The sequence below is a fragment of the Piliocolobus tephrosceles genome, chromosome 15 (genome assembly GCF_002776525.5).
Source record: "Piliocolobus tephrosceles isolate RC106 chromosome 15, ASM277652v3, whole genome shotgun sequence".
Classification (NCBI taxonomy): Eukaryota; Metazoa; Chordata; class Mammalia; order Primates; family Cercopithecidae; genus Piliocolobus; species Piliocolobus tephrosceles.
The window spans coordinates 36,396,666-36,421,529 of NC_045448.1; the positions used below are offsets into that span (position 1 = coordinate 36,396,666).

The window sequence follows — 24,864 nt, forward strand, 5'->3', positions numbered from 1 at the left end:
GAAGGAAGGAAGGAAGGAAGGAAGGAAGGAAGGAAGGAAGGAAGGAAAGGAAGGAAAGGAAGAATGAAAGGAAGGATAAAAGGAAAGGAAAAGAGAGGGGAGCAGAGGGGAGGGAGGGGAGGAGAGGGGAGGGGAGGGGAGAGAAGAAGGGAAAGGTGAGGTAGGCAGCAAACGCCCAGGCCACAGAGCCCTATCCCAGACACCATCAACTAATCAGCAGAGGTTAGAATGCACACAACCCAGTGTCCAGGCAAAAGTAATAATGAGAGAGTAAAAAGAGAGGAGAACTGGTAACAAATTTTTTAACTTTAAATAGTGGCAATTGGGGTAGAAGATACTTTTGTACTGTCTGCTCAAGACTAGAACTGGAGTCTGAGCTAATCCAGAGGTAGATAAACAGGTAACCTGCTGATACATAGGATGGTGAAGGAGGGTTCCAAACTATTCCAAACTATTCCCGCTGCTAACAGTCAGCAAATGTAAAGTCATCAACACCCCATGATTTCATTTTCCTCATCTACAAAATGAAGCAGTTGGATCTGGGGATATCTAAAGCCTTTTCCAATGCTTTTAAACTTTTTGTATTTCTTACAAGAAATCTCAGAGAAAAGAGCAGACACCCTTGGATACAGTACTAAAAGTAGTCCTTCTTAGTACACAGGGCTTGTACTTTCCTTGAAAAATTTCAGGGCCTAACAGATATTAAATAATACTATTCATACTTAAGTTATTCACCTGAGAATCATGGTTTTAGTGAAAAGTTAGGAGCTTTCTTCAGGTTCTAGCTGTGCAGCAAAGCAAAGTAAATAACAAAATGGAAAACCAAAAGGTAGATTTAATCCATCAAATTCAGAAACTCCTAATCTGTTTTGGAGTTTTTAAATCTATCAATGCATATTTGGTTTTACACCACTGCTCATTATCCCACAGCTACGCAGCTATGCTATTTGATAAATCTCCCAATGGGTTTCCTTGTTTCCACTCATTGTTCTTCTGTTACTCTACTGCCATAATTTCAATCTTCTATTAAAAATGCCATCATTTGTAAGCAAAAATGTTACTTTATACACTACCAAGAACGAAAATTCACACTGTCAAACTATAATATGCCATTAAATGTAGGGTGCATCTTACTTTTAGAACTGTTAAAATATTTTTAAAGTATGTCTTAAAATCAGTGCAATATGGTATCTTTACAAATGGGAATCTGATGAGGTCACTTGTCTCTCAAAATTCCACTTGTCTCTGAAACCCCACAGGATGAAGTCTAAACTCAGCTGCAGATTTTGGGTCTTTATCATCCAGCCCAACATTACCATCCTTTCTCCTAACATTTACCACTGAGCAACCAGTTGCCTCAAAGTTAATTTTTCCTTCCATTGCAAAAGTCTACGTTCTCTTCCTTCTTTCAACATTTATTGAATATCTACTATGTTCCAAACTCTATTTTAGGCACTTCACTGTTTTTGTTTTGTTTATTTTTGGTTTTGTTTTTCGGCTTGGAATCTCTTCCTCTTCCTCCCTTACCCTATAAACCTGGTAAATATCTATTTTTCCTTCAAGATCCAATCCAACTATCTTTTCTTTTGTAAAAGGGAATTTTGTGAAACTTTCCCCAGTTTCCTCACGTAGACCTGATTTGGTAAACGTCTACTGCACTATGTTGAAAATGTTGATTTACCAATTGCCCACACTCGATAGTAGGTCCTTTGAGTGCAAGGGAAGTGACATTTATTTTTGCAATCAGTCTAGTGATTAGGAAGGTAGGATTCCGTTTCCTGGCTTCAGAGTTCCTATTCTGCCCAATAAGAAATCATGCACCCTAAGTGGGAAGACAGATAAGTGACATGACAGGATAACTGCAGACTGCCAAGGGAGCATAATGATTATGAAGTGAAATCCTTGGCTTTGAGTCTCACACAGACTAAAAGGAGCCCTATATTTTAGAACCAGACTAGGGCCCATCTCACAAAGTTTTTGAAGGTGGCAAACATTCAGTGAATAGCTAACTCTATTACAATTTTTAAAAAGCAAATTATAAGAAATGCTAGGAGAATCATTGAGCATCTATTATATGCTCAGAATCCTGTAGATACTAATTTCCTAAGTGACTGGTGAGAGAAAGGAAATTCAAACAACCTACTCAAACTCACAGAGACAGTGACAAACACAGTCAGAATTTGACTCCGGGTCAACTTGATTTCCAAGAGTCTGTTCTATTAGAGCACCTTGTAGCACAATGCCTCATCATCATTGAGGACATTCCTAATTTAATCAATTGCTTGTCAAGGAAAAATTGAAAAATCCTCTTCTTCAAACACCTGTGATTGGCATTGCTGGTTAGCTTTTCTTCCTGACAAAATCTAAATGGGAAACATGACATGGTCTTTGGCAATAATCAGTTGATGATGGAAACACTCTTGGAATCTATGTCTTATAATTTTTTTCTGCATGGTTTCATGCCTTATGACCTCAATGTTCCATTTTTTCTGGCTAATCTCAAACCAGTAGTCATTTATCCAGTCATAGCTCATTGGCAACTAGCTTTTAGGCAATGAACTGGATTTGTTGCATGAACTTTCGTTTGAGGTTGAAAAAGTTGGTGAAGTATAACAAATATAGCCAATAAGATGATCAAGACATATTAAACTATCAAAAATAATGAAAAGGAATATGGACATGATATGGAATATGGAATATGGATAATAATGAAAAGGATATGGGTAAGCTTAGAACCTGATATCAAAATTTCAAAATATTCTTTAAACGATAAATAGGAAGTGGTACTAATTTTATAGTTCATAGTAACCCTGTGGATCTGAAGGACTTGTGAAATGGAGAAAATGGGGTTTGAAGAGTCTCATTCTCTTTTGAGTTTATAGGATCTTGGTTACCTACAATAGTGTGATGAGCAGAGATGATCTGAGAGTGTGAAAGTTCAGGAACTAAAACCCACTGGGTAGCATAATAGAGATGGCCGTTCTCCCATTTGAGTAAAGTGAAAGGTTTTGTATTATTTAATTTATATTAATCAGTAGTAATAAAATGCTAAGACCTACTTGGAATATTATGATACTGAAAATAATTTAAATGCCAGGATTGGTAACCTAATCTTTGCACATTCATTACATAGTTAACAAACAAATGCAGGTGAGTTATAAGTACATGTCAAATTGCATTTTTTTCTGAGAACATGAACAAATGTTTAATGTTATTTCTTTTTTGTGTGTGACAGAGTCTTGCTCTGTCACTGGAGTACAATGGCACGATCTCCACTCCTCACTGCAACCTCCACTTCCCGGGTTCAAGAGATTCTCCTACCTCAGCCTCCCGAGTAGCTGGGATTACAGGTGTGCACCACCATGCCTGGCTAATTTTTGTACTTTTAGTAGAGACGGGGTTTCACCATGTTGGCCAGGGCTGGTCTTGAACTCCTGACCTCAAGTGATCCGCCCACCCGGACCTCCCAAAGTGTTGGGATTACAGGCATGAACCACCGCGCCTGGCCAATGTTATTTCTATTTAAGCCAAAATTGTGTGAGGGGAGGCTAATTGCTATAACAAGCCTGAAATCTCAGTTACTTATCACATTAAATATTCATTTGTCACTTAAATCAGAGACCACTGAAATTGAATGAAGTATCTGTATGTATGTGAGAGGTCTGCTTCATGAAGTCATTCAAGGACCCAGGATCCATCCATCTAGTGGTTCCAGACTTTTCCAGTGCTTCAGAGTTCTCTATGCAAAGCCCTGCCACCAGCCAGCAGGAAGGGAATAAGACAATATGCAGGACTGTGGAGAGGGTTCTGAGGCCAGCCCTGAAAAAGATCCCTATCACTTCCATCCACGTTTCATGACTCCAGTTCACTGCAAGAAAGCTGGTAAGTGTCGTCTAGTGTGTGTCAGAAATGAAGAGAAGGAACAGAGATACTAGTGAGCACCACCATTTCCCACCTGAAAATAGGTAATGAATTCTCATTTGAATGACGAAGTAGTTGCATGATATATAGGATATCAGCAAAAAATATCAGTACTCTGAAGAACATCATAATACCAGAATTTACATTCAAATGTGTGATGTCCATTTGCCAGCAGTTACTTGGAAAAGCTGTCTGCTTGTTCCATGGATACCATCAAGGCCTACTTTTATTTAAAAACTCTTCTTAGTTCAGAGTTCAACAACCAGCTTCCAAGATGCCGCCCAAAGGAAAAAGTGGTTCTGGGAAAGTGGGGAAAGGGGGAGTGGAAAGACTCCACAGTCTGGGAGTGACAGTGCTGACAAGAAGGCTCAGGGTCCCAAAGGTGGTGGCAATGCAGTAAAGGTCAGACACATTCTATGTGAAAAACATGGCAAAATCATGGAAGCCATGGAAAAGTTAAAGTCTGGGATGAGATTCAATGAAGTGGCCTCACAGTATAGTGAAGATAAAGCCGGGCAAGGGGGCGACTTGGGTTGGATGACTAGAGGGTCCATGGTGGGACCATTTCAAGAAGCAACATTTGCCTTGCCTGTAAGTGGGATGGATAGGCCTGTGTTTACAGACCCACCGGTTAAGACAAAATTTGGATATCATATTATTATGGTTGAAGGAAGAAAATAAAATCATATGAAAGACTGAAAAAAAAAAATAAATAAATAAATAAATAAAAACTCTTCTTTTGATACTTTCTCTAGAACATGCTTTGGTTCTTTATAATACTCTCAACAGTGGTAAATCTTCCTTTGAGGGTGAGTTTGATAAAGATTATAAGAAGTAAATTAGAGCCAGTTCGGTGAATGAAGATAATCTGCTTCACTACATGTTCTTCATAATATGCTTATTATATGTTGGGTCAGATAGAACAAACGATGTGTCTTATTTCTCAAGAGACTACACAAGGCAATTCCAAAACAAACATTACACAAATGTGTATGTCAATGATGTCATTGTTGAAATAAATTGAGCTGTATTTCTTAACACAGATGCCACATAGATTTGGGGAAGAATTTCTACAATTTGGATGTGTGACTCTTCAGGTTATTGAAAGCACATAGTAGAACAGGCAGTGGGGTCGAAAGAAAAGACAGAGAGGTGGGTAGCACTGCAACAGATGGAAATTCCTCCTCTTCACTATAATGCATGACTGGGTCCTCTCTTCTCAATTTTCTTACACTTGTTTTTTCCAACTTTCCGGAAAAAAAAATGTCTATAAGCACAGGACAAATTTTCTTAACCTTTGGATGGTCTCAATAATTTATTCCCTTTTATTAGTTCAGTTTTATAAAAAGCACTCCTTCTTAGGAGAAAATTTTAATTGCGTACATAACATTTTCTTTAAATTTGCCAGGTTACATGATTTGGCAATTTGTAAGGTTTAAACCTTTGGTGATCCACAGCTAAACTCTCCTAATGTTGAAGGATCAAATGAAATAATAAATGTGAAAGCAATGTTTTATGTTAAAAAATGTTTAAAGCTTTACAATGTAAGGTGCTTTTAAAGCAACAAGAAATGGTTTTTAATCTGAAGGGCCTCTACACTGGAGAGATGGGAACTTTCATTAAGTGTTTGAGGAAATTTGTGTGAATAAGTTTCTAGAAGGCAATCTGGCAATGCATGTCAAAATGGGCATAACTTTTGATCCCCAAACAATTTCACTTTAGGAATTTGCCAAGGAAAATAAATGGACCAGTGTTGGAAGATTTGGCTAAAAGGAAATGTATTGCAGCTTTGTTTATAATAGTGAAAATGTAAAGCACACAAAACCCCTAAATTTATGTTAATATGGAATCAGTTAAATATAACGCAATATGTACATTCAGTGGAATAATCATCAATGGTAAAAAGGATGCAGTTATTGATTCTAAAGATCAATATGCACATATATGTGAAAGTTAAAGCCAATTATGAGCTAGATACATATCCCATTTTATATTTTATACTGTATGGGGAAAATAAACCTTCAAGGATGTGTCACAAATGTTATCAGCGGTTTTATCTCACCTGAGACAAAACCATTATAGGTGAGGTTTTTCTTTTTTCTTTTTTTCTTGTCTGTCTTTTCTCATTTCCCCCCCAGTAAGCATGTATTTGTAAAAAATATATATATATTAGAAGTAATATTGCATAGAGTAGATTCTGTCCCCATACTGCCTGAGTTTGAATTCCAATTTTTCCTTTATTGGAAAAGTAAGAGACAGTGTCTCTCTCTGTCACCCAGCCTGGAATGCAGTGGTATAATTTCGGCTCACCTCAGCCTCAACTTCACGAGCTCATGCAATCCTCCCACTTTAGCCTCCTGAATACAGGCCCACCCCACCATGCCTGGCTAATTCATTATTATTATTATTTTGTAGATACGGGGTCTCCTTATGTTGCCTAGGCTGGTCTCAAACTCCTGGGCTCCAGTGATCCACCCAGTTTGGCCTCCCAAAGTGCTGAGATTACAGGCATGAGCCACCACACCCAGCCCAATTTTCCCTTTAAATAGGTGTAAATGTACCTGTAAAATGCATTACCTACCTCATCAGGTTATATGGAGAATTAAATGTGGTAATATTTTAAGGTAATTTTAAAATATGCACATGGCAAACATTATATAAAGATTTGTTATTCAGTAGTTAGGAAAACAATGGTCTTATTTCCCTTTTGAGAAAACGTTAATCAGTATTTAAACTTTTTATATGCAAATTAGCAAAGAAGACAAGATATTGTCATAGATGTTAGCAATTTTAAACGAGGCCCACACAAAACAACAAAACTGAAAAGAAAAGCAGCTCACCGTTACCCAACTTACTGAATTGAGGTAGTTAAATACACAGGTCCTTAAGGCAGAATAGGACTGGGTTCTAAGCTTAATATCCGTACACATAGCTCTGAGGCCTTGGCAACCTCCTATACCTCACAACCTCCTATACTTCAGATTCCTCGCCTGTAAAAAATGAAGACAACATAAGGCGCTAGGCATAATAGAAACCAGTGGTCTTACAGGGCTCTTCCATAGATTATGTAAAATAAACTATATGAAGCATCTAGCATGTTGACTAGCAATTAATAAGATCTTTATTAGTGTTAGCTATTACTATTATCATTACCAATTACTGCTCTTTAAAATAAGTCAGAAACTGAAATGGGTTTGAGAAAATATCACAGAGGCTAAAACCCCAAGATGAGACAGACTGTCAAAACAGGGCCAACAGAAGATCCTAAGAAGGTAAAAAAAAAAATGCAATATCTGATCCAACAGATGTTGCACAGCAATGAATGCTGAGATATCAGAGAGCAGGGATTCCAGCTCAAGCATAAAACTTGAGGAGACACTCAATTAGAAGGACTCTAAAGATAACAATAGAAAAGGCGAACAATCATTTCATCCACACGATACCCTGTATGGTTGGTATTCTTGTCTCTGTTTTACAGAGAAGACAGATTCAGAAAGGATAAATACCTTGCTTAAACTTGTACAGAGAGAGACTGTGTGTGTGTGTGTGTGTGTGTGTGTGTGTGTGTGTGTGTGTGTGTGTCAGGATCCTAGGCCAAACCTCAAAGAGAACCTGTGTTCTGTGCAGATGTCTTGTAACCCTTCTGGTAGTTCTGCAGTAGCTATCATTCACAGGCAGAGTAAATAAGAACCCACTTAGCAAAAATAAAGTATTATGGGGTGGTAATAGAGTTCAAGTTCAAATTCAGAGCCCAAGACGCAGACGGTTGAGCCTCCAAACTAGGGTCTGTCTGTATTACTGCAGTGGCCAAGCCTAGATTAAGTGAGAACCCATATATAAGTGATACCAGCTGAGGAGACCAGAGAGGTGGCATAAGAGGGTGAAACGGGCCAGACCTGTCATCTTGGTTTATTCGTAGCACTTTCTAATACATATGCAACATTTTCGTAACACAATGAGGTTTCTTCTCTTGTGCAACTCAATTCCAACAGTATGTGAATCAAACTCAAAGGCAACTTCTACATTTTTCTTTTCATTTCAGGAAGAGCAAATACAAACAGCAGGCAAATCCGAGAGAGTGTGACTGTAGGTGGGAGGCTGGACTAGACACTGTATCGGTAAGGCGGTGTCTCATACTAACATTCTGTTTATTGCCCTCTCATTTCCACTTTCTGCTTAGGCCAAAAAATGGGCACTGTGATTTTCAGTTATTTTCAACAATTTATTAATTCCCGGGGTGGCCAATAGAGGGCAGACGATCTCTTCTTCTAGACCTCCATCAGAAATTCCTAATTCCTGGTTCCTTTCAGACCTGTTCCCTGACCCCCCGACCCCTCCCCACCCCAGCTTCGATGACTCCCTCCTGCCCCTACCAACCCTTTCAAGTACTGATTTTGAAGTATTTACTAAAACCAAGAGAGAAGGGCTGCAGACAATAATATTCAAATATTTTTTTGTCTGTAATTCTTCACTCTCCGTTTTTGAACTCATTCATGCATGCATTTTTATAAGTCCTGCCCTCTCCAATAAGCTGACAAGCTAATTGGGTTCAGAGTTATTTAAATAACTATTTATAATGCAACACGATAAATGCTGCAAGCAGAGGTACTTACAAATGCTGTAGAACAGATAAAGAAGCTTAAGAAGGCTTCCCAGAAAGGGAGGCGTTAAACCATATTTCATGTGTGTCTCTAATTCTTAACATTCGTTCATGACTTTCAGGATCCATTCAATTTCAGGGTAATTCTTCCTAGTCCACTTTCACCCATGACACCTGATTGTCATCATGTTGGGCTCGCCCGAACTCTTTCTTTAACCTTAGTCTGGTCTCAGAAGATAAGAAAATACTTTTGTATTTGAGCCTCAATGTCATTGCCTCGGCTTCTCACTACCTTATTATCATCTCTCCTGGATCCCAGAGAAGAAAGAGCTGTTTCATAACTGAGCTCCTGATTCACACACTGGTTTCAGAAAAGCTGGCAGGACCTTGCACGTTTCTCATATGCCACCAGTTACTGGTTTCAAGGAATCCTATTTTCTCTATTGCTTCTATGACTATTAATTCTATGGCAAGGGGCATGTGTAATGTAACTTGATTTTTTTTTTTTTCTTTTTGAGCTGATACAATCATCTTCGTCTTAAAGAATCTCCCCAGTCCTTTCTAAACCTGACTTGAATTCCTATAAGAAGTCAACCTTTCTCATTTTGTATCTGTCCATCTACCTTCCAGGTGGTTCTACCTCTGAAGTCCCAGGAACAATGAATAGACATCTCCATATTATCCTTTGCCTGTGCTCATCTGTAGCTTTCCTTAATCCTTAATATACCCCCTTAAAAATAAATAGAAGCTAAACTTTGACAATGTTTATTACCTCCTTCTTTCCTAACTACAGTAGCTTTCTCACTTCTGCCTTTTTCTCATCACCTGACCTTGGCTTTTCCTGTCAGGTCCTACAATGTTATCTGCTACATTTTAATGTCTTTATACTTGCATTTGAACAGAAATACAGATAACCTCCTCTGCAAGAGTGGAAGGGACCTTTTAACACAGAACAATGATGACAGTTCGTTGGCAGATCCCACAGTGAAGTGCTGCTGCCTTGTTCGGTGATAAGAAAGAACAATGTTTAACAATGTGTATTTTATTTTTCTTCAGTTTTTTTGTTTGTTTTTCTTTTCTTTTTTCTTTTGAGACACAGTCTTGCTCTGTCGCCCAGGCTGGAGTGCAAGGACACAATCTCGGCTCACTGCAACCTCCACCTCCTGGGTTCAAGCGAGTCTCCTGCCTCAGCCTTCTGAGTAGCTAGGATTACAAGCACGCACTACCACGCCCAGCTAATTTTTGTATTTTTGATAGAGACAGGGTTTCACCATGTTTCACCATGTTGGCCAGGCTGGTCTCAAATTCCTGACCTCAAGTGATCTGCCCACCTTGGCCTCCCAAAGTGCTGGGATTATAGGCATGAGCCACCACGCCCAGTCTCTTTGGTTTTTCTAATAGAAAACCTAGCATATTTTAAATGATTTTGCCACTTAACACTTATTATGGACCCTGTGGGTATGAGCGCCTTTGGAGATCATCTAATCTGACCTCCCACACAACTGCAGGAATCATTTCATTGCAACAACTCTGTAAACCCCTCTAGAAAATGCAGTGCTCACTCCCCTTTTCCACTGTTGAACATCTTCCGCGTGGCCCTATAATAATCAGTGATAATTAATGAGCCTCTTCCTCTCCTTGGACAAAGAAATATGATAGGAGAAATGTTTAGTTTCTGATGCCAATCATGGGGGAATATTCCACTGGTAACTCTGGCTTTTGGATTCACGATTAGAGAGAGTGGTTAAGCTAAAGTATTTATCATAAGTATAAATTTCTTCCACAAACATAAAATTTCAAAGGTAGCTTTGTTTCCTCTTTCCTTGCACTGCCAACTATTAACTTTGGGTTCATTAGTCACGATTTTCAGAATCCACTTGGCTGCCACCTTCCTGCAGCCAGACCATCTTGGATTAGAGGGTGGGCCAGCCATTCCCACTTCACACCTGCCACGGGATCGATTTTTTCCCCCATTGACCGCAGTCATTTTTTTTGTCAATTAATTGTTATTCACTTTGGTACCCATCTTGTGAATGGCAGGCCACTACGGAGCGGATTACTACTTCACATCCCATCAGTGACAGAGTCATCATGACGAGAACCTTTTCTGACAACCACTGAAGAGAAACCATCTCCACACGGTGCATTTTGCATCACTTCCGTTGCTTCTTTACCTGATTTATCACAAAGACTATGTACCACACATCTTCTTTATTAATGCATTGACAATGAAGATAATGAACACCCACCACTTTTGTCCATGAACTGAGAAAGAAAACGGCAATGTCATATGGCATTAATGGTGCATGAGATCTACGGGTACATTGTCATATCAAGGCGTGTAGTAATCCAATCTTCGGCCTTACTCCAGGGAGAAAGATTCAGCTTTGTTACTTTCCAGTCACTCCCTCCTGTAACACAGCACCTTGGCGCAGACAGCAGAGCGACAAAACCCAGAATGAGGACAGTTAAAATTCAACTCAAGCTACTACAGCCATCCCAACAGTCCTCCCCAGCTCCCGCAGAATATTTACCAAGACCGTTTAAAGTACTTAATTAATTCACTTCAGCTTCGCTGGAGAGGTCTCAGGGTTCCCGAGACTCCATTACATAATATCTTTTACAAAGTCTATTCCCAGCTCGAGTGGAAGATGGATTCTCATCCAGTGTGCGGAGGTTCCATGCCTTTGCTTCCCTTTCCCGGGGTTCGATCCGGCGGATACCCTCCAGAGGCTGCAGCCATCGCCCCGGCCCCGAGCTTCTGAGGTCCCCGCCACTCTTCGAACTCCAATCTGGCCCCGAAGGTGCAGGCGCCTCGCCCTCCTAGCTCCCAGGCCGGCCGCCGCGGCCACGGTGCCAGCGGGCGCCCGGGACACCGAGACTCTCGCTGCGCGCTGGGTACGCCCCAAGCCCTTCCGCAGCGCGCCCGCGGTGCCGGGGCCAGAGCCGCGGCTCGGTGGCAGGGCCGGTTCGGTGCGCCGGGCTCGGGAAGGAGGAGACCGAGAGGAGGAGGAGGCGTGTGAGGGAGGAAGGGCCCGGCCGCCCGAGTGGGGGAGGGGGAGGCGGAGGGGGCCGGCCGGGCCGGGGAGGGGGTGGGGGGGCAGCCAATGAGCGGCGCGCGGCGCTGGGGCGGGGGGGGAGCGAGATCTGGGGGAGGAGGTAGGATGGGGGAGGGCGCAGCCCGAGCGGCGGAGGCTCCAGCCATAAACAAGCGCCCGGAGGAGCGGCGCAGGAGTGAGGCGAGCGGGGCGCGCGGAGCGGACGCCGCGGATCTAGTGCTGCGCCACCGCGCCCACTCGGCAGCTCGGGAGGCGGGGACCGGCCCGGAGGCTGCGCCGCTGCGGGGCCGGCCGACTCGGAGGAGGAGAGGGAGGAGGCGCCGCCAGCCCGGGCTGGAGCTGAGCGCAGCAGCCACCGCCGCCGCCGCGCCAGAAGTTTGGGTTGAACCGGAGCTGCCGGGAGGAAACTTTTCTTTTTTCCCCCTCCCTCCCGGGAGGAGGAGGAGGAGGAGGGGAAGCCGCCGCTGCCGCCGGCGCCAACGCTCGTGGGCTCGGGGTCGGCGCGGCCCGCAGAAGGGGCGGGGGCCTCGCCCCGCGAGGGGAGGCGCGCCCCGGGGGCCCCGAGAGGGGCGGTGAGGACCGTGGGCTGCCGGTGCGGCGGCGGCGGCGCGTGTGCCCCGCGGAGGGGAGGGCGCCCGCCCCGCTCCCGGCCCGGCTGCGAGGAGGCGGCGGCGGCGGCGCAGGAGGATGTACTTGGTGGCGGGGGGCAGGGGGTTGGCCGGCTGCGGGCACCTCCTGGTCTCGCTGCTGGGGCTGCTGCTGCTGCTGGCGCGCTCCGGCACCCGGGCGCTAGTCTGCCTGCCCTGTGACGAGTCCAAGTGCGAGGAGCCCAGGAACTGCCCGGGGAGCATCGTGCAGGGCGTCTGCGGCTGCTGCTACACGTGCGCCAGCCAGAGGAACGAGAGCTGCGGCGGCACCTTCGGGATTTACGGAACCTGCGACCAGGGGCTGCGCTGTGTCATCCGCCCCCCGCTCAATGGCGACTCCCTTACCGAGTACGAAGCGGGCGTCTGCGAAGGTACGGCCGCCCGCTGCGGGCCCCCTCCCACCTGGCCCGCGCAGCCCCCTCGGCGCTGGTTGCGCCGAACAAAGTTTGGCCGAGACTTTCTGCAGGAAAGAGGGCTCCGCGGGAGGAGGGGCGGCCGCCGCCCCCGGGAGAGTGCCCCCGCGGCCCTGCTTTCCCTCTCGCTGCTCACCCCGACGCTTAGCCAGCCGCGGGCGAGGTTGGGTATGGTGGGTGGGGGCGAGCGAGTGGAGGATCGCTCCTGTCCCCGCACTGACGCCCACACGTGTGGCCGTTCCAGCTGGGACTGGGTAGCCCGGCCTTGTACCCCGAGGTGGGGGCTCCGCGGGCGGGGGGCACTGCGGATTCTGCCGCGCGCGAGCCCCTCGGGGAGCCCGTCCCTACCGCCCTCCCCGCACTGGCGCAGTGTGGCACCGTGAGCTGCACACCGGCCGCGAAAGTCCTTTTTCTGTTGACGGAGGAGACGTGTCTCCAGCTCGCACTCCCCGAGTGACTCTTTTATTATTTTTTCCTTGAGCTCTTTCTTCACCCCCTTTCTCCTCCTCCGCACATAAATCAGTTTCAGCCTCGGAATATGTCAGCCTAGGGGAAGTTACACACGGTGGTTACTCATTTATTTGCCCATTGAAAACGGTCAAAGGCTTTCTCTCCTGAAAGGAAAAGGGGGTGGGGGTTGCACCTGGGAGTGAAAAGTTCTTGCTATTAGTGGCTGCTTTTTAATAGCAGATATCCGCGTGTTTCCTATCGTGTTGCCCGTTCCTCCTTTTTGTTTGACAGCGGGGATTGTTCTGCTGGCTTCTCCAGCACGCATTGTGCTCTGCGGTGTTGAGATTGACGGAGGGAGAAAGAGATTAGATTAGTGGAGTCTTTCTCGTTGGGAAGCCAATGTTAGTGCGTGCTGGCCTTAATCTTACCTGCCCGCTTGCTTCGGCCTTCAGGGTGCCTGGTGTGGTTTGGGGTCTAGAGCGAGGCAGTGAGTTATTTTGATGTGGCTAACGGGGGCAGGGTTCGGTGAGCATCAGTTAAAAGTGGGATCCCTGCTCGGGCTGACGTTGGGCTGACGATGCTGTTCCGGGGGCATCCTGGCGAGTGAGCAGAGCGCACGCAGCAGCCTCGTTTCTGGGGAGGCGGCGAGGAGGGACCGGCGCCCTCTGCCCGGCGTGCCTTCCTCACTACTCACAGTCAGTACAGTCCAGGGAACGGTTTATTCTGAAGCATCTGTGTGTGTGTTTAGTAGGCTGGGATACTGAAAAAGGAGGTGACAGCCTTAAGGATACAAATGGATCTATTGAAAGGCTACAGTGCTGTGATTCTCTCTCAATACACACAGACATACACATAGGTACTTATTTATACCTGTCTAGTTTTAGGGTTTGGGCAGTTCAGGAAAATAGGGGAGGCCTTTCTGGTTTGGAAGCTAGTGGGCAGTGATGAGTGAAGGGAACTCTTCTCAGAGGGGAGGGACTTGCTTTGCTGCACACATAAGACATTGGGTTAGAAGAGTTCATTTGCCTGAAGTACAAAAAAGCCTCTCACCTGGTATTGTCCCCTTTTATAACTTGTTTTTATGCCTTACCTCAGGAAAAATGGCCATGAGATTAACTTCTGATATCATTTGACTTTGGAAATTCTGAATGACCTAGACTAAAAGATGCATCTTTGAACCCTGCCATTTGAAGTGTATAACTTAATCCAGCCTCTCGTAAATCTGAAAAGAACAAGCAACATGAAACACAGTTAAATGCAGTGGAAACTGCTGTGCTCCGAGAAGGACTTTTGCAGGTTCTAAAGATTCTAACCCTTGTTTTGTTTCTTCTTAGTCTGTTTCTGGTGAAGGAAATGCTCAGGGAACATTTACAGTAATCGAGTGTTTTGGCAGCAATATCCCATGTCACAGTATAGAGTTATTTTGGCAGTTTGGTGAGCCTTTCATTCCTCTGAAATGATGTGATCCCTCATAGCTTCCTTTTTTCTGGTAACACCCTGTGTGCTTGGTATTCGCTTTGAAATGCTTGGAAGGGTTTGTTGACATGATTATATCTCAATTAGTTTCTCTAGAAACACTTTTAATTTTGCAGGCCTGTTTTCAACTATCAGTATTGTGTGTCCAGGGCACTTCATTAAAAAAAACAAAAATACTGAAAACAGCAGTCAACTTGCATTCTAAATCTGTGAAAGCAAAGTAAGGACAGTGTTACCTGGCATGATATAATGGTTGGATTTAGACAGATATTTTCAGTCGTGTGTTTAAAATTTCAATGTTTTCACTTAACGGCAAGATTTATGGAAAGCATGGGATAAGTGATACCCCAACCTCCCCCCCCCACCGCCATTTTTTGAGAAAGAATTAGAGGAGTCTTTAGATGTCAGCAGTTACCCAGAAGGTATTGATTATCTCTTGTTTTTCTGTGAGTTTACAAGAAATTTCTGAATGGCCAGTGTTTCCCTCAGTTTCCATTTTTATTCAGAAATTCACGTGGTGAAGCATGGTTATCATAACTAACATGAATAGGAATCAATACATTTTATTCATGTTAAAGTCTCTTTTGCTGCAATTTTTGCACTAAAATGACCCCTACTGGTTGTATCTGTTAATGAAAACTCTTGAAAACGTCTTATTTAATTGGCTACATTGTAAAAACATATTGCATGGTATAGAAATATTATCATGACTAATCTCCCTGCTTTCAATGACATAATTTAAATACAAATTATATTCTCTGTTTGCCAGCTTGCAGTAATTTTTAGCTGTGTTTACTCTCATAGTGGTTTTGCAGGGGGAAAAAAATTACGTTTTTAACTGCAGTTCACAAAATGAGTTAGATAAATCATGGAAGAAATGAGCCCCTTTCAGCTTGTGGCTCACTGCCTTAGGTTTTTAAGGCATACTGGCCCAGTTGGCGCTCAGTAAAAGTACATGGACTAAATGGAAGAACAATCCTGTCCATAGAAAGAATGCTGAAGGAAAAAAATATGTTCTGAATAATTAAATAATGTGATGAGTTGTGTCCTGTGCACCATGTGAGATGTACACTTGGATTTCTTTTCAGCATTGTTTAGATTGTTATTAAATACATTCTGATTTAATTATTCCTTTTGTGATGGGGGCTGGGGGTGGTAAGTGCATTTGAAAAACTGAGCATGGAGCCTGATACCTAAAAGTTTTTTTCTACTTTCTCTCAGTCTAGAAAGTGCTTTTTGGGACTTGGGAGGGTGCAGGTCTCTTTCCTCTTTCCATTCATCTGCTGAGACCTCCTGTTGCTCTTTGCAGCATCCTAACTGGCCAGTTTTCTTGGCCAGGCTGCCTGCCTCCAGGAAAATCACCTAGAAGCCGGAGAAACAAGTGTGGATCCTGAACCCCGGAGAGAGAAATCTGGATGGAAAACATCTTTGGAGGATTGAAGGCAGAGTTTTGAAAAATTAATGAAGTGAGATTTTCTAGAAAGGTTTTGATTGGACAGTGAGATTTGTATTTTGAGCTAAGGGAGTGAGAGCCATTTCTTCTCCCATGTGTAATAGCACTTTATGCTTCTGTAAGGAGTGATGCAAGGTGGAGAGCATGACCAACCTCTCTGGGCAGTTGAAGGGCAGATGGTGACTTGTTTTGGCAGTTTGTACAGACAGAGTGATTAGGAACCAAGTGGAGACTGCTTGAGTCCCTTTGTTCCGAGGACTCTGTTGTATTGGATTCAGGTGATAGCTATATCAGATAAGCACCAGCTTTTTTCCTGGTGAGTATTTACTGAGTAGCTTCATCTTTTGGAACTTAGCATTCCATGTTTTTCGCCACTGCTGTCTAAAAACGATCTCTTTCAGAATGTAATCCTTTTATTTCCCCCAGGAATTTTAACGTTTCCTTTTACCCATTTTTCATTGGGTAGTGTGTAGAGAACTAAGTATATGTAGTGGGGTACTTAACAGCAAAAAAGAGAATTTTGTTTCCTGAAACTTGCCATGCAAAGTTTCTTTGCTTATCCCTGGAAGACAGTCAGTGAAGATGATGGCTGCTTGGAAGAAAATGTGTGCAGGATCTGCTCCAGAGAGCAGGCTGCAGGAGGCCAGATAATGAACCCAAACATTTCGTTCCGCACAAGCCACATGGAAACTGCTCTCACCACTCTTTAGTAGGGCTTGAAGTTAAGAGTCCACGAATTTTAATTTGCAAATTAAGTAACAGGAGAGGGAGGCAAAATACCAGCTTCTATAGTTAGAAAAATTAAGCTCTTGGCTTTGTTTTCGAATAATGGGTTTCATTTTTCCTCTCAGAGGTCCTTAGGTAGAGAGGGAGCCCTTAGATCCCAGAGAGAAACAAGCAGAGAGCCTATAACATTATGTTAACAGGGAATGGGAAGAGAAACCAACGAAGTAAACAAGGAAATAATTAGTTCCTCTCAAAAGTAAATATTGACAAAACATGGGGAGACCAGCTATTCACTGCACTTAAATAAATGACAGGACTCCGTGACCTTCACTTTGATTGCCAGGCTTATAGAATCTTCACTGTTACCAAGGAGTCTGTCACATAAAACACTTTTCAAAGGGCAAATGGATTGCGTATTATCAGAATGGCAAAAATAGCAAGTCTGAAGATATTTGTTGCCATTCACACCTATTGAACATTGACCAGGAAAATCTCCAAGATGTTGGCAGTAGGGTTGTAAGCAGTCAGATTAATGTATGAAGAAAACTGTCTGAAGAGTCCTTAATCTGTGTGGGCATTACAGCCATTTGTAGGATGTATTTGGTGACTTGATACAGGTTTCTATGTTTTGTGTGGCTTGTTGAAGATGTGATGACCGGGATGAATGAGTGAACAGCTGGGTGAGGCAGGGGACGGCATTATGAAGTTGGGGGATATATTATAGATGAAACAGATGACCCTAAGGAGGTAATGAGGGGGTGGACTAAAGAATGACGAATGGGAGAAGGGAAAATATTGAATTCATCTTAGGGCAACTATATCATCCTTTGAAGAATAATCCAAAACACATTCCAGACATTAATTGTGAAATTCCTGAAAAATGTGGGTGTGCTTAACATCTCCCAGGCTATGGTGCAAGCAGAGATGATAGTGTTGCTTTAGCCTGTAAATACAAGAGGGTGGGAGGTGGTAAAATGAGTGGAAGGGAAATATGTTTAGTGAAGCGGGTTCCTGTAACACTGTGTTCCGTATGGCACATTTGGTATCAGGATTTTGGAGACACCCCAGTAAAGCTCATTTAATTGTTTGAAGGAGAAACAGTAGACTAGCCGAGCATGCATGAATAACACATTGAAAGCTTTCCTTCTCAGAGGTCTAATTCTGCAAAGCTGCATCTTCAAAGATCTGACTTGCCTTTGCATGGAAACCAGTTACTCATTCATTGGTCTTCTATGCTGTACAAGGCCTTCTGCTGGGGTGAAGGGGAAACTGGGGAGCCCAGGGACCTCTCAAATGTATCCTTTGCTCTGTACGCTCTTAAGATAAGAAAGACAGCAAGACTGCAAAAAGTCTATATAATGTAAATTCAAGCCAAGTAGAAGTGATTTTGCAAGTCTGTGTATGATTAATTGGCTAGTGAAATATATGGATAAAATTAGTTGTAGGAATCAAAGCATCTGAAGTGATCTCTTCAGGCTCTGGTGGCAAAGCAGAAAAGGGGAATTTGAATTTGAACTAGGTTTAGAAGTATGAGTAGTAGCCCTTTCTTTTGGCAGGGGAGGTGATCCTGCCCATTCTCCTTAGAGCCTGTGCAATTTGTCTCAGAGTGTTTCTCAACATCTAAGAATGAAGCTGCATTCTTAATGCTTTAGTAGCTGTGCTTCAAAATGGCAAGTTTCCTTTTGAGAGTGATTTTCTCTTTGTTCTAGTTTGTTTCACTAGTCGGATAAGCGGATAAGCATGGGCAGTAAACTGGGAGGTGTCCCTTTATCAGCACCTCTCAGCTTCACCCACCCTGCTGCTTGCCCTGGGCAGTAGCCTGGTCACATCTTTGAAAACCTCTGTTTACTCAAGACCTCCTAAGTCAAGACACAGGAATGGTTAAATATACCTCTATGTGAGAATACCCTTAAGGTAAACACTAAACTCTTAGGTGTTTTATCTTGGGCCCACATGAAAAAGATAAATGTTTTTAAAGAACCTATTTTCCTTTGTTGTAAAATGAACAGGTATCAATTCCTTACCTCCCTCCTCCAGCCCCAGTTAATTCCCCACGTGAAAATACCTATATGTTGACAGAAAAGTGTAATGTTCAAGAACTTGGGGCCGGCTGGCTGTGGTGGCTCATGCCTGTAATCCCAGCACTTTGGAGGGCTGAGGCAGGTGGATCACCTGAGGTCAGGAGTTCAAGACTAACCTGGCCAACATGGTGAAACCCTGTCTCTACTAAGAAGACAAAAAAATTAGCTGGGCGTGATGGCGGGCCCCTGTAATCCCAGCTACTGGGGAGGCTGAGGTGGGAGAACTGCTTGAACCCAGGAGGCGGAGGCTGCAGTGAGCTGAAATCGCACCACTGCACTCTAGCCTGGGCAACAAAGCGAGACCCTATCTCAAAAAAATAAATACTTTTTAAAAAAAGTAGAACTTGGTTTCTGGGGTCAAATCTGCATCCTGCTTCTGTGTGTCTCAGTTTTCTCATCTGTGTAGTCAGGTTAATAATAGGGTTGCTAGGACTCAGTGCATCCCTAAGAAGCGTTAAAAGAATGACTGACACATGGAACATGCTTCCTAACAAGGCTCCTAACCAGTATAAGTGAAACAATTTTACATGGGTTCAGTCTCTTGTTCTACTTGATCCTCATCTACCTCAGTCATTGATCGTAAGCAGTTAAGGAGGTTGGGCTCTTAGAAAGGGAGCAAATTGTTACTGAATTCAGCAGTTGTCACCGCCCCAGCCCCCGCCCCCATGAGTATTTTTTTATACCTTGTCTAAATAATTTCTACAAAGTTTGTATGTTTTGAGTAATGCTTTAGGTCTGATACTATTTTGCATTGATTTGTAGGAATTATAAATGCAACTATTTATCTGTGAGCAGATAATTAAAAGTATTTACTTTGGGGAGGAGGTAGAGGACCTAGATGTACTATGATCAGCAATGTGCACTTTCCTTCACATTATCTTCTGGGAGGAAATTTTGCTCCTAGCTCCTGAGTGTGCACACTGATGACCACTGCAGGATTTGGCCTGGCTTGAGCAAAGAAACAGCTTGTACTGACACAGCTTGACGCCATGGGGGCTGTGGTTCCAACCTGCTGCTGCAGTTGGTATAAACGAGGCAAAACCAGAGGTCAGAGGATTATCCATTCCTCTGTTCTTTTTCTAGTTCTACCTGTTTTCCTGCCATTTTTCTGCCTGCAAATATTTACTGAGCATCAGCTATGGGTCTTGTCGCTGTGCTATACGGTAGTGACACCACTTGTGTAAGCCAGTTTTCCTGTTAGTTATCGGGACCTCCTAGGTTCGCTGTGGGAGTTAAATGAGGTATAACTGTGCTTCTAAAATTTTAGTGGGCACATAAATCACCTGGGTATTTAAAAATGCAAGTTCTGATTAAGTTAGTCTAGGGTGATGCCTGTGATTCTACATTTCTAACAAATTCCTGGCTGATGCCAGTGTCGCTGGTGCCAGGACCACACTTTAAGTAGAAAAAAGCTAGTACCTATGTATACCGCATGTATCACAGAGTATGGCATGTTAAAAGACCTGATAAATGTTACCTGCTATTATAGTCATTATTTTTCAGCCAAGATAAGATATGGGCCTTGTTTTCACACAGGCCATGGTCTGATGGTAAATTGGAAAACCAGACAATTCATTACAAACCAGTTCAGTAAGCCGTGAGATACGGAAGTGTCAAGCATGTGACGAGCAAGTAAGAGGAACTGTCACCCGAATCTGACTACCAGGAAAAGTTTAGTGGAGGATGCAGCAACAAGAAAGACCTGAGGGTCTCCTCTCCTCCCTCCTTTTTCCCGCACTTCTTGTGCAGGATGTTTTAGGAAAAAGAAAATAGGGCTTGGAGCTAGGCAAACCTGCATTGAAATCTTAACTCTGTTATTTTTTTGATTGTGAGATCAGCTTGTTTAGTTTCTCTGAGCTTCAGTTTCCTTATCTGTGAAACTGGAATATTAATAGTTTTCTGTTAGATAAATATTGTAGTGAGGATTAGAGATTTATATGTATGATTACACAGATGTATATATAAGATTATATATGTGTGTATGTATAGTGTGTGTGTGTATACACTTGTTTCTGGTACCAAGTAGATTTTTAAAAATAATATTAATTTTAATTTCCATTTTATTTTCTGCCCTTTCTCATTTTCCCCTTTGTTAGCTTTCTCTGTAAGTTTAAAAATTTACTTTGTGGACACACATGTCTACAAAGGGGTGGGGATTTCAAGGGGGAATTCGAATGTCAGATGTTTGTCAAAGAGAAAAGAACTGTGAAGTACTGAGAACAGGGGGCTGGGAGTACAGGGCCTGCGGACCAAGGAAACATGCATTGGTTTGATCCCGTGCAACTACAATTCCCAGCGCCTTTGGCATTTCAGCAGAATGTGAACACTTGCTTGATTTTGTGCTTTGAGCCCCTACATCCAAAGAGCTATTTCAAATTAATATTTATTCTAAAAATGGCCTTTTATTATTATTATTATACTTTAAGTTCTAGGGTACATGTGCATAACGTGCAGGTTTGTTCCATATGTATACTTGTGCCATGTTGGTGTGCTGCACCCATCAACTCGTCAGCACCCATCAACTCGTCATTTATATCAGGTGTAACTCCCAATGCAATCCCTCCCCCCTCCCCCCTCCCCATAATAGGCCCTGGCGTGTGATGTGCCCCTTCCCGAGTCCAATGGCCTATGGTTTTATAACAGTGAATTAAATTTCATTTTATTGTTAGAACTTTCTGAGGATTTCTGGACATCACTGGAGACGTTGGAGACCCCAAGGATATAGCCAGGCCAGGTTGATATATCTCACTGAGGTTACGGAAGGAAGCAGCAGCAAGCCTAGCCGGTTCAGAGACCACTGTGGGCTTGGGAATGAGCAGGAGAGGGTGTGCGGGCCAGAGGCCATCTGTGTTGCTTTTCTCTCTCCCAGTCATTCTAGCCATCTTTGATGTGCACTAATACTTCAGGTTGGCCGTGGATTTGCACTGTCTCTAGGGAGTCTTTGTGATATAGTATAGTGTGGGGTGGGGCGAACACCTAGAATCAAATAATGTTACTATATCTTTAGTTCTTAGTGTAGGTATGGTCCCATTTTAGGAGAACAGAGCTATGTATTCCCTTTTTTTTTTTTGAGACAGAGTCTCACTCTGTCGCCAAGCTGGAGTGCAGTGGCGCGGCGCGATCTTGGCTCACTGCAACCTCTGACTCCCTGGTTCAAGCGATTCTCCTGCCTCAGCCTCCTGAGTAGCTGGGATTATAGGTATGTGCCACCATGCCAAACTACTTTATGTATTTTTATAGTAGAGATGAGGTTTCACCATGTTGGCCAGGATGGTCTCCTGACCTTGTGATCTGCCCACCTCGGCCTCCCAAAGTGGGATTACAGGCGTGAGCCACCGCACCTGGCTCAGAACTACATTTCCTTAACTGTGACTCTTTCCTTTGTGACTGAAAATAAGTATCATTTTTATCCAGTAAATGTTGGCTGAGAATTCATAAGGTGTATGCTTTAAATTGGCTTTTGTGAAACAAGGAGAAAGAACTTGATGAAGAGAAAAATCCTTGGAATCAGTGGTTTACGACTTTTTTTTTTCCTTCTTGATGACTGAACCTTATTATCGCATAGTAGAAATTGGATTTTCTTCCAGAAACTTCTGTAGTACCTCTCATTTGTAGCACTTTTATCAAGAGTGCTAGTATTCAGACATGTAACCTACAAACAAAATGAGAAAGACGTCAGAATAACACCCTAATTCAGACTATCCTGAGAACATTTATCTTCTGAATATTTTAAGAAAGAAAATTAAGTGTTAATTATATTGTAGAGTGTTGTCATTTTATACTTCAAGTTCCTGAGAAGAGAATTTGAACAGTTTGCTATTTGGAAATTTTAGCAACCAGCTACCTTGCCTGTGGAACGTTTAAAAAAAAAAGGGGAGGGAGTAGATGGTGGTCCATAGGCTGTAACTAGAAACTGTGCCTGTCTTATTTAGCATTTCAAAACAAAAACCATAAACAAACATCTCAGATTCAAAACAGAAAGGAATTTCTGGCCGGGCAGAATGAAACCTGAGACTGCAGAGTCCCAGTCTACAAGAGGTAACTTATTTAGCTTCTTATCCAAAGGCCACAGCAAAACGTTTCACAGCTGTGATTAAACAAAAGGCATCTTTTGTTGGATAATTGTGATACTTCTTTTTAAGACTGCAAAAGACCTGCCGAAATAAGGCAAAGCTGCCTTGAGGATGTTTGACCTGAGCTAGACTGTATGAAGTAGTTGGACCACTTCGGGCCTTATGGTGTGAGGAATGTGGGATGCATAGGCTTGGACCCCTCTGTGTGCATGTTTATAAGTGAGTAGAGATAGAATATTCCATCATGTTATCAAATGCAGATCTTGAAAACCTTTTCTCACTTCCCATAATTGGGAGCTTTGCTTTTTTTGAAAAGTACGGGCTTTTACAGTCTGAGTGAGGAAAAGGGATGGATTTTAGGCAATTTTATCTCTGAAAGTCAAAGTAGAAGAATTTTTAAACAGTTGGAGACAGAATGGGATACTGTGTGCTTCTCAGAACCACTGAGTTCCTATATTTCAGGCAGATTTTAAGAAGATTTATTACCACTATCTATCACATAAAAATGAAAGACCAAGTGCATTTCTGTGTTTTAATCAAGAGTGTGACTGTATTTGTGTATATCCTAGCTTGTTTCAGAAAGGGTTTGAGGCTGCCCAGAAAGGTAAATATTACAGAATTCTTGTATGTGATAACATGATGGAGAAAAAAACAGCCATGACTTTTGAATCCCCCTTCATCCCTTAATAGCCCAGTGACTTAAATAAAACCCCTCAACTTCCCTTGGCATCACTTTGCCTTAATTTGTCAAAAGGGAATCAAATAGTTACCTACTTGAAGACAGGGGAACTGAATCAGATGATATCTTAAGGTCTTACTGGTCATAAGATCTATGTTTTTATGACCTAGAAGTGATAGACAGGAGTCAAATATTACCTTGTGTTTGCAGAGCCAGGGAAGGAAAAAGTGGTAGTGTCTACATGACTGCCAGGTGCTGTAGACAGAAGGGCTTAGAGGAAAAGATCAAGAGTTCCTCCATGGTTATGTTTATCCAGCAGCAGTGGAGACAGCAAAGCATAGTGTTGGGAAGTTAGTGACAGCTTTTAAATGCCTGAAGTCTTTTAAATCATATTCACTGTGGCCTAGTCTGGACTCAGGGTAGAACTCAAACCTCTCTTATGCCTTCGCTGCCTTCCCTTTCTCCATTTTCTTATGTACCTCATTAATTATTAAGACTATGAGGTAGGTAGGTGACAGAGACTGCAAAGGGAGAAGCTAGAGGGAAGACAGGCCAAAACTTGCCCATATTCACATGCGCATTTCTGCCTCTGACACTAGGAGAGAGTTGAGTAATTGCTGTTCTTCCTAATACTGCAGGCAGCAGCCAAATTCTCCACATTCTTTTACCTTTGCTGCTGTTTTCACTTGCCAGGGAGTTTCCTTAAGGAGCAGACTGAATTTAAAGAAACATAGCAGTAGTAGTGCGTGAAAGCAGGTGGGGGGTCACTGGCCAAACGTGGCATGTTGGTGCCTCACGTTGGGAGGATGAAAGGATGATTCCTGCAGAGGGACATGCCGCACACCGTGCAAGCTCCCTCACCTCTGTGTACGGCTGAGCCACTGACCAGGAAGCTCTTTGCTTGTATGTGACACAGCAAATATTCACTAAATATGTTTCAAGTACAAGCCAACTGCGAAGCTTAGAAAGTTGTCCAGAAACTTCACCCTTCCTTTGCATGTTGTCCCAGCGGCAGGGCATTGAGCGAGGTTAGGTAGTATGAACCTGTGGCTCTAAAACTTAAAGTAATAGGCATTATTCAAAAGAATATGATGCCCAGCAGGGCTTCCAGTGTATATTAGCAATCAGCTTGCTTGCCTTGTGGGTATTACATTTTTTGCCAAGAGCAGCCTTCCAGAATTAGGTACTAGTTAATTCCCATTGGGCATTTATTCATTAATAAGTCTGCTGAATGTGAAATATTCCATTTGGGAGTATGTGATATGAGAAAACTCAATGGCTAATTA

At 43.1% G+C, this 24,864-nt stretch overlaps 1 protein-coding gene and 1 pseudogene across 4 annotated transcripts in view; both read left to right on the plus strand.

Annotated features, from left to right (window-relative positions):
- The first annotated feature begins 4,174 nt into the window (after positions 1–4,174).
- Positions 4,175–4,602, plus strand: LOC111545349 (annotated as a pseudogene).
- Positions 4,603–11,714: 7,112 nt separating this feature from the next.
- Positions 11,715–24,864, plus strand: part of CRIM1 (cysteine rich transmembrane BMP regulator 1) — a 197,775-nt gene continuing 184,625 nt past the window's right edge. For 3 of the 4 annotated variants that reach the window (XM_023216358.2, XM_023216359.2, XM_023216357.2), the window contains exon 1: positions 12,184–12,598. In XM_023216358.2, the coding sequence (XP_023072126.1) occupies positions 12,268–12,598 (331 nt within the window). In that variant the 5' untranslated portion in view covers positions 12,184–12,267. Of the gene's footprint in view, positions 12,599–24,864 lie in introns of all 4 variants that reach the window. The other variant, XM_023216356.2, reaches the window with a different exon arrangement.